Genomic DNA, 8,484 nt, shown 5'->3' with positions numbered 1-8,484 from the left:
TACTTATTTAGTTTATTTAATTTTTGTCTTTTTGAAGCAGGGTCTCCCTGTAGCCTCAGCTGTCCTGGAACTCACTATGTAGTTCAGGCTGGCCTTGAACTCAGAGATCCGCCTGCCTCTGCCTCCCAAGTGCGGGGACTACAGGCATGCACCACCACACCCAGCTTCCTTCTTTCTTTCTTTCTTTTTTTTTTTTTTTTTTTAAGACGGGTATCCCCCTTCACCCATTAACTGCTTGATTTTTGCAGTACTGGAGCTTTTTTTTTTTTTTTTTTTTTTTTTTTTTTTTTTTAAGACGGGGATCTCCCTGTAGCCCCAGCTATCCTGGAACTCGCTATAGAGCCGAGGCTGGCCTCGAACGCACCAATATCCGCCCGCCTTGCCCTCCCAAATACTGGGATTAAAGGCGTACGCCACCACACCCAGCTCTTCTTCATCCTTTTACTAAGCCCCTCCTCCTCTCCCAGCAACCCCAGGCGCCACGTCCACAGCCCCACCCATGCAAGCCGCCCGGGGAACCCCTGTAACGTCACTGTCTGCAGCGCCCTCCATCTCGCGCTCTCCAGAAAAGACGCGAAGGTGGTGACGTGTCCAGAGCGCCAGCGCGAGGGCGCGAGAGCGACCAGTGGCGCCGCCTGGCGGGAGGACTGCGGAGAGGCGGGAGGCACACGTGACGTCATCTCATGGGGCCGCGTGACCGCCTGCCGCTGGGTTTCTCTGCTCTCCAGTGTGGGCGGAAGCGTGATTTCAAGCCCTTGGAAGTAGCTAATTGTATTCTTTACGGGAGATTTGAAGCATAGAAAAAGAGACACAGTGCGCATTAGCGTCGTTTTCTTACAGCATTTATATCGTTAGCAAAGTCGTGATCTCCCAAAAAGCATCGTTTGACTCCCAAGGCCAGGTCCAGATACGCGAGACGAGATAGACACATCACGCCCTACTTCCTCCTCGTCTAGAGGAGGAGGAAGAATTGGGGCGGAGTGATTTGTTCTAATCTGTCTTTGGCCCCGCGGGGTACCTGCTGTAGAGTCGCAGAATCTTGCACCCCGTTCTCGAGGTTTTGGTAGAGAGTAACTAAAAAAAAAAAAAAAAATTGTGTTAAGCCTGCAAATGCTTGCGGAGGCCAGAAGGCGTCTGATCCCCTGGAGCTGGAGTTATGGATGTTTATTAGCCACCGTGTGGGTGCTGGGAACTGAACCCAGTCCTCTGCAAGATCAGCAAGTGATCTTAACGCTGAGCCGTCTCTCCTACCTTTATACTTTTTTTAAAAAAGGTTCATTATGTAGCCCTGTTTGAACTCCTAGAGGTTTGCCTGTCACCAGGACCAGTTAGAATACGAATTTTTAAAAAAGTATATTTTGTTATTTTATGTGTATGAGTGTATTGCCTGCGTGTATGTGGGTGCACCCGTGCAACGGGGAGGTCAGAAGAGGGCTTCGGATTCCCCTGGAACTGGAGTTAAGGACGGTTCCTAGCCGCCATGTGGGTGCTGGGAATCGAACCCCCAGTCCTCTGCAAGAGCAATGTTCTTAACCGCTGAGCCATCTCTCCAGCCCCTAGAATACAAATTTTAACTTAAGATCCCATTAAAATTTGAGAGCCTGTTTAGCAAGTCCTACTGCGGAAGCCCTATCACCAAGAGTCATGGTGAGTGTGAATAGAGACAGGTCTGACAGACCCAGGACCCAGGGCTCCTAAGGTCAGGCCACAACCCACATCCACCCCCGGGTGAGGGTCAGGGTGGTAACTGTCTTATCCAGCCCACTCTTAGTATGAGCATTTGTTACAGTGACCAGGAACGTTTTTGCCTAAGCTGGTTGGAGCCGGTTCCTGTTACTTGGAACTCAAAAAACTATGAAGTCTACCTCATGGATATTTTTGTCTTCCAGCTGTCCAAGGACAATGGATTGTAAGAAATTCATATCAAAGCAACATGATACCTTAAGCAGGACACACACAGAAGTAAAACTAAATATTTTAATGGTGTGAGGCTCTTTGGTCACGCTAAACTCCAAAGAAAAATTAAGACTGGATGAGAATGTTGTGTGAGTGTGCCTGGTGAGGTGTAAATGGAAGTCACAGCAGGCACAGGAAATGCATCTCCACTCCCTTCACCATCTCTATTCCAATCAGTGAACCACCAGGAGTTCAATCTTGCCAGCTGTCCACATTTTTGAATAAAGAGGAGAATGTGAAATGAATATGCAATTTCAAGCTAGTCTGAAATGTCACAAGTTCCTAGTGTGACCTTCCTTTTCCTGTTTTACTGAGGTAAATTATCACAAAGGGTAAATTTTTTTTTTTTTTTTTTTTTTGGTCTTCTTTTGAGACAGGGTCTCCCTGTAGCCCCAGCTGACCTGGAACTCACAGAGATCCACCTGCCTCTACCTCCTAAGTGCTGGAATTAAAGGCATGTGCCATCACGCCTGGCTATTTTTAGGCATTTTTTAAGATTATTTTTATGTGTATGTGCATGAGCGTTCTTGAGTATATGTGCAGCACATGCATGCAGTTGCCTATGGAGGCCAGAAGAGGGCATCAGAACCCCTGGAACTGGAGTCACAGTTGTGAGCCAGGATTTAGGTGCTGGGAATGGAACCCAGGGCCGAGTAATAAGTGCTCTTAAGTGCTGAGTCATCTTTCCAGCTTCACCCACCACTAAAGGTTTTTGTAAAATCAGCACAGCAGATGATATCATTTCGAAAAACTAGTGACGCTCTAATTTATTTGAGATCAGAATAAAGAGCAGGACTGGAGCTAATCAGGACGATCTTTGCCCTGCCCAGTATATCATTAACTTTCCAACACTGGGCATAGGGCCCAGTGCTACACACTTAGAGAATTACAGAAAAAAAACTGCAGGTGAATCTATAAGGAAAGTGAGTTGGGCTTCTGTTGTTTCAATATTTTTATTTTATGTGCATGTGTGTATTGCCTGCATATAGTAGGTGCACCTGTGTTGTGCAATGCTAGAGGAGGTCAGAAGAGGCTGTCGGATCCCCTGGGACTGGGTTACGGACAGTTGTTAGCTGCCATGTGGGTGCTGGGATTCGAAACCGGGTCTTCTGCAAGAACAATCAGTGTTCTTAACCGCTGAGCCATCTCTCCAGCCCCCTGTTTTTTCTTTTAAAACTCTGGTCAGAAATACTGCCCACTTTACAATGAAGACTACACAGCAGCACCAACATGGCTATTCACAAGAAGTTTCTTCCACAGAACCCACATGATTGTTCAAAGAAACTGCACTTAGCAAAGAGCAGTTCACCAGGAGGAGGGCCCTCTAAGTGCTGAACTAGGGTTTAGAGTGGTCAGGGATGGGGATGTGCAAACTTAGCAGCAAAATACTGGCTTTGCCTCAAGGAAAAGTGATAGTGGTCAGAGGGGCCAGTTCCAAGGGCTGGTCCAAGGATGGCCTTGGATCTTGGTAGTCAGCCACATGCCCGTTCCGGTGGTGACCATATTCAAACTTGATCCGAAGCTCACCAATCTTGGATTGAGGAAGGATATCTGGGATCCATTCGATGATAAATGGTGTTGGCTCCTTTTGATCTGGGGAAGTGTTACCTGCAGAGGAAAAAAATTAACACTAGTTGATATGAGCCCAACTGACCTAATGGGTATTCGTTTTTTTGTTTTTGTTTTTGTTTTGTCTTTTTGGGACAGGGTCTCCCTTGTAGCCCCAGCTGGCCTGGAACTCACTATGTAGACCAGGCTGGCCTCGACTCACAGAGATCAGCCTGCCTCTACCTCCCAAGTGCTGGGATTAAAGGCATGCACCACCATGTCTGGCTCTTGTGTTTTTTGTTTGTTTTATAAGACAGGGTCTTACTTGTAGCCCAGGCTAGCCTTGAGTGAGTTTGAAGTACTTCTATCTCAACCTCCCAGGTGCTGGAATTACTCTAATGGGCATTCCTAAAGTGAGAAGACCCTTGGACTGGAGCAGTGTCCTCGGCTTTGGTAATCAGTAGTAATCAGGGTATGCATATTCAGGGGTGACTGAGGTTATCAGGTTTCTTGATCATTATGAAGTTAAAAAATATATTTAGTTGGGCCTGGTGGTATGCGCGACTGAGCCATCTCTCCAGCCCTTAAACTCTAATTACTTTCTTTCTTTTTTTTTTGTTGGTCTTTTTGAGACAGGATTTCCCTGTAGCTCCAGCTGGCGTGGAACTTACTATGTAGACCACACTGGCCTCGAACTCACAAAGATCTGCCTGCCTCTGCCTGCCTATTGCTGGGACTAATGGAGTGTGCCACCATGCATGGCTAAAGATATTTTATTTATTATTTTTATTTTATGTGTATGAGTGTATTGCCTTCATGTATGTAAGTGCACCCATGTCATGCAATGCCTATGAAGGTCAGAAGAAGGCATCAGATTCCCTGGATCTGGAGTTACAGATGGTTGTTGGCCATCGTGTGGGTGCTAGGAATTGAACCTGGGGCCTCTGCAAGAACAGTGTTCTTAACCACTGAGCCATCTCTCCAGCCCTAGACTCTAATTTCTTTATGGTGCACATGCATCACTTCTGACAAGTATTTGGAAAGCTCCAGCTCAAATGAGACAACCTAGGTTCTTGTAAAACGAATCAAAGTGCCTTCTTTGACTAAGGATGAGATCCAGAGCCTCAGTGTCTTAAGCACAGATGACCCTCAATAGAAATTCACATACCAACTTTGAGGAAGGTCTTCAGTTCCAACGGTCTCAGCACAGGCTGCTTTTCCATGCGACCGTAGGTTTCTGCTATGCTCTCTACTTCCACTTTGGGACATTTAAACAACTCATAAGTCCCATCCCGGTTCTGGATAAAGCTACGGGTGATTTCCAAGGGCATCTGGACACAGAGACAAGAACAGGAGAAATGGAAAACTGGAAGTGCATGCATCTTAGATACACTAGGTCTCTTGTGATTCTTTTTATCGTAAGTGCAGACAAATCATTCAGAGGTCAGAGGAGGACATGGGTGTCCAACTTTAGTCTCACTGGATCTGGAGCTAGGCTGGAGGTTAGCAAGCCCCAACAATCCTTATGTCTCCACCTCACCAAAATACTACAATGTTGAGGTTACAGGTTATGTGCCACTTTTTTTTTTTTTTTTTTTTTTTTTGAGACAGGGTCTCCCTGTAGCTACAGCTGTCCTGGACTCACTATGTAGACCAGACTGGTCTTGAACTAACAGGTATCTGCCCGCCTCTGCCTCCCAAGTGCTGGGATTAAAGAAGTATGTATCACACCTAGATGAACCTTGAACCTTTGATTTTCCTGCTTCCACCTTGTAGGTGCTAGGCTTCCAGGTGTACGTTACCACACCTGATTTTATATAGTGCTAGGGATCAAACTCAAGGTCATCAGGTTTATGTAGCAAGCACCTTCACCTGTTGAGCTGTTTCCCTGCCCTTTAAGACACTTTTTTAAAAAAAGACAAGATCTACTGTGTAGCCCTAGCTGGTCTGGATCTTCCTGCCTCTACCTCCCACTGTGCCAAACTTTTAAGACATTGTCTAAAGCAAGAATATCCACCAAGATCAGAGTCAGAACTACAAAGACTACTTCTGAATAATCCCTTAGTATGAAAAAAGGGAACTCCTGGGGCTAGAGAGATGGCTCAGTCAGTAAAGTATTTGCCATGCAAGCATGAGTTCCAGTTCCATCCCCAGAACCCACTTGAAAAAGCCAGGTATGCATGCTTATAATCCCAGTGCTGGATAAACAGAGACAGATAGATTCCTGGGGCTTGTTGGTCAGCCAACCAAACCCACTAGGTTGACCTCTGCCTCCCAAGTGCTGGGATTAAAGGGTTGTGCCACCACACCTTAGGTTTTGAGACATGGTCTTTTTTAAAAAAGAAATTTTATTTTTATTTTATGTGCTTGAGTGCATTGCCTTCATGTATGTAAGTGCACCCATGTCGAACAGTGCCTGCGGAGCTCAGAAGAGGGTGTGGGATCCTTTGGAACTGGAGTTATGGATGGTTGTTAGCCAGCCATCTCCAGGCCAATGAGAGATCCTGACTCAAAAAACAAGGTGAAGGCAGGGAAGATGGCTCTGCCAGTAAAGTTCTTCCTATACAAGCAGAGGACAACGAGTTTGGATCTCCAGTACCCATATACAAGCTACGCATGACCACACATGACTGTCAACTCTAGTACTGGGGAAGTGGAGCTAGGAAGATCCCTGAGGCTCATAGGCCAGACAGTGTGACTGAATTGGTGAGCTTCATGCCAATGAAAAGATCATGTCTTGGGGCTGAAGAAATGGCTCAGTGGTTAAGAGCACTAGCTGTTCTTGCAGAGGATCTGGGTTCAAATACCTACATTGCAGCTAACAACAGTCTATAACTCCAATTCCTGCCTCTGACACCCTCTTCTGACCTTGGGTACTGTACAACATGAGTGCAGTTACATACATGCAGGCAATATACTCATATACATAAAATTAAAAAATAATAAAATAACTTATTTTTTTAAAAAGGCCATTGGGGCTGGAGAGATGGCTTAGTGGTTAAGAGCATTAGCTGCTCTTGCAGAGTACCCAGGCTTGGTTCCCAGCACCCACATGGCAGCTAACAACCATCCATAACTCCAGTTCCAAAGGATCCCATACCCTCTTCTGACCTCCTCAGGCACTGTTCAACATGGGTGTACTTACATACATGAAGGCAATGCACTCAAACACATAAAATAAAAATAATAATTTCTTTTATAAAAAAGAACATGTCTCAAAACCCAAGGTGTGGTGGCACAACCCTTTAATCCCAGCACTTGGGAGGCAGAGGTCAGCCTGGTCTATAGTGAGTTCCAGGCCAGCTGGGGCTACAGGGAGACCCTGTCTCAAAAACAAAAAACTGAAAAAAAAAAAAAGGAGTAATTGAAGAAGACACAGACACCTCAAACTTCCAAATGCACTTGTACAGATATGCACATGTACACAAACACACACACACACACACACACACACAGTTCCTGGGGCAAAAACTCTTACCTCTGGGGTGTCTAAGATTTGTTTAACTTGCAGAATATTAGTAATATGCCAGGTGTACTTGGAAAAGGTTCCTAGTGGCAAGGCATCCTTCCGAACAAAAGCTTCAATTTAAAAAAAACGGACAAAGTTAGAACCCAAGCAGCATCATTCTTTCCCAGTGTATTTGCTACTCAGTTTCTCACTCGTTTCAGTGCAGCTAGTTCTTCCTTGCAGATCTGAAATTCTGCACATTCTGCAAGTATATGATTGACAGATACTGACCAACTAAATGATAAGGACTTCCTCTATAAAGGAGTCTCTGTGGCTTCTTTGAGATGCTTATGTTTGTACCTTAAAAACTTGTTTACTTTTTTTTTTTTTTTCCAGTGCTAGGATGAATCCAGGACCTTGGGTATGCTACTGCTTCTGTTTGGTAAAGCCATATGTATGGAACTCCTGATGGAATCAAACTAAAGCTCCCCCAGGTTAAAGTAGATTTAAACCAAATCCCCCAGACTAAAGAAGAATATTCAGAACAAGGAAGTAAGAAGTAAAATAATTCTAACTACTGAGAAAGAGCTGACCTTTTCATGCTCCGGACATCACCAGAGACTTCTCCTCCCACTACTGCCGGTTGCCGCCAGCCCCCTATTGCTGGTTGCTGCCGGCCCCCTCCCACTGCTGCCGGTTGTGGACTGTGGTTTCTGCCTTTAAAAAATCGCCTGTAAGCTGAGCTTGGGGCTGCTGTTCTCTCTCTCTCTCCAAGTGAGGCAGGAGCCCATCTGCGCAAACGATTAAATCCTCTTGCTTGTTGCATCTCCTGGTCTGAGGACTGAGTTATTGGGGTGCGGCCTCCCGTGGACGTTGGGTACCCCAGCCTGGGGGTCCTACACAGTCTCTTGAACCATCTATGATAGTTTGAAACTGAAATGTCCATTGCATGTTCTTGTGGTAAAGACTTGGCTGCCAGCAGGTGGGCTTTGGGGACGTGATTACCTCCTGAGGGTTCTGACTTGGTCAATAGACGAATCCTTGGTGGGTTAATACAGGATGGTGTTGTTAGCAGTGGAATACTAGTAGGTTGGGTCTAGTTGGAAGAAGTCATTGGGGGTATGCCCTTTACAGATAAACCTTGTCCCCAGACTCTTCCTAGCTTTCTGTTTCTGCTTCTCGGTTGCCGTGAGGTAAACAGCTTTTCTCTGCCATATGTTCTACTGTGATATTTTTCCTCATTATAGGCCCAGAAACAACAGAAACAGCCTCTCTGAAACCTTGGAAACCATGTGCCCAAATAAATCTTTCTTCCTGCTGGGCTAGCACTTGAGAAGTAGAGGCAGGAAGCTTAGGGGTTCAAGGCCAGCTTGGACTACATAGTGAGTTTGAGGCCAGCTTGAGCTACATAGTGAGTTTGAGGCTAGCTTGGGCTATGAGAGAGCTTGTCTAAAAAACAAACAGCCAGGTGTGGTGGTGCAAGCCTTTAATCCTAGCACTTGGGAGCCAGAGGCAGGTGGATCTCTGTGATT

The 8,484-nt window shown here is 45.8% G+C and overlaps 1 protein-coding gene across 4 annotated transcripts in view; it reads right to left on the bottom strand.

Annotated features, from left to right (window-relative positions):
* Positions 1-721: 721 nt before the first annotated feature.
* Positions 722-8,484, bottom strand: part of CUNH2orf42 (chromosome unknown C2orf42 homolog) — a 57,997-nt gene continuing 50,234 nt past the window's right edge. For 3 of the 4 annotated variants that reach the window (XM_029558739.1, XM_029558738.1, XM_008823251.3), the window contains 3 exons: positions 6,983-7,083; positions 4,673-4,835; positions 3,010-3,564 (listed from right to left, as the gene is read on the bottom strand). In XM_029558739.1, coding sequence (XP_029414599.1) covers positions 3,356-3,564; positions 4,673-4,835; positions 6,983-7,083 — 473 coding nt within the window. In that variant the 3' untranslated portion in view covers positions 3,010-3,355. Of the gene's footprint in view, positions 1,075-3,009; positions 3,565-4,672; positions 4,836-6,982; positions 7,084-8,484 lie in introns of those variants that run through there. The other variant, XM_008823252.3, reaches the window with a different exon arrangement.

The sequence above is a fragment of the Nannospalax galili genome, unplaced genomic scaffold, assembly GCF_000622305.1.
Source record: "Nannospalax galili isolate Female #2095 unplaced genomic scaffold, S.galili_v1.0 scaffold269, whole genome shotgun sequence".
Lineage (NCBI taxonomy): Eukaryota > Metazoa > Chordata > Mammalia > Rodentia > Spalacidae > Nannospalax > Nannospalax galili.
The sequence above is the reverse complement of the archived record's forward strand: the minus strand, read 5'-3'. Positions and strand labels throughout refer to the sequence as shown.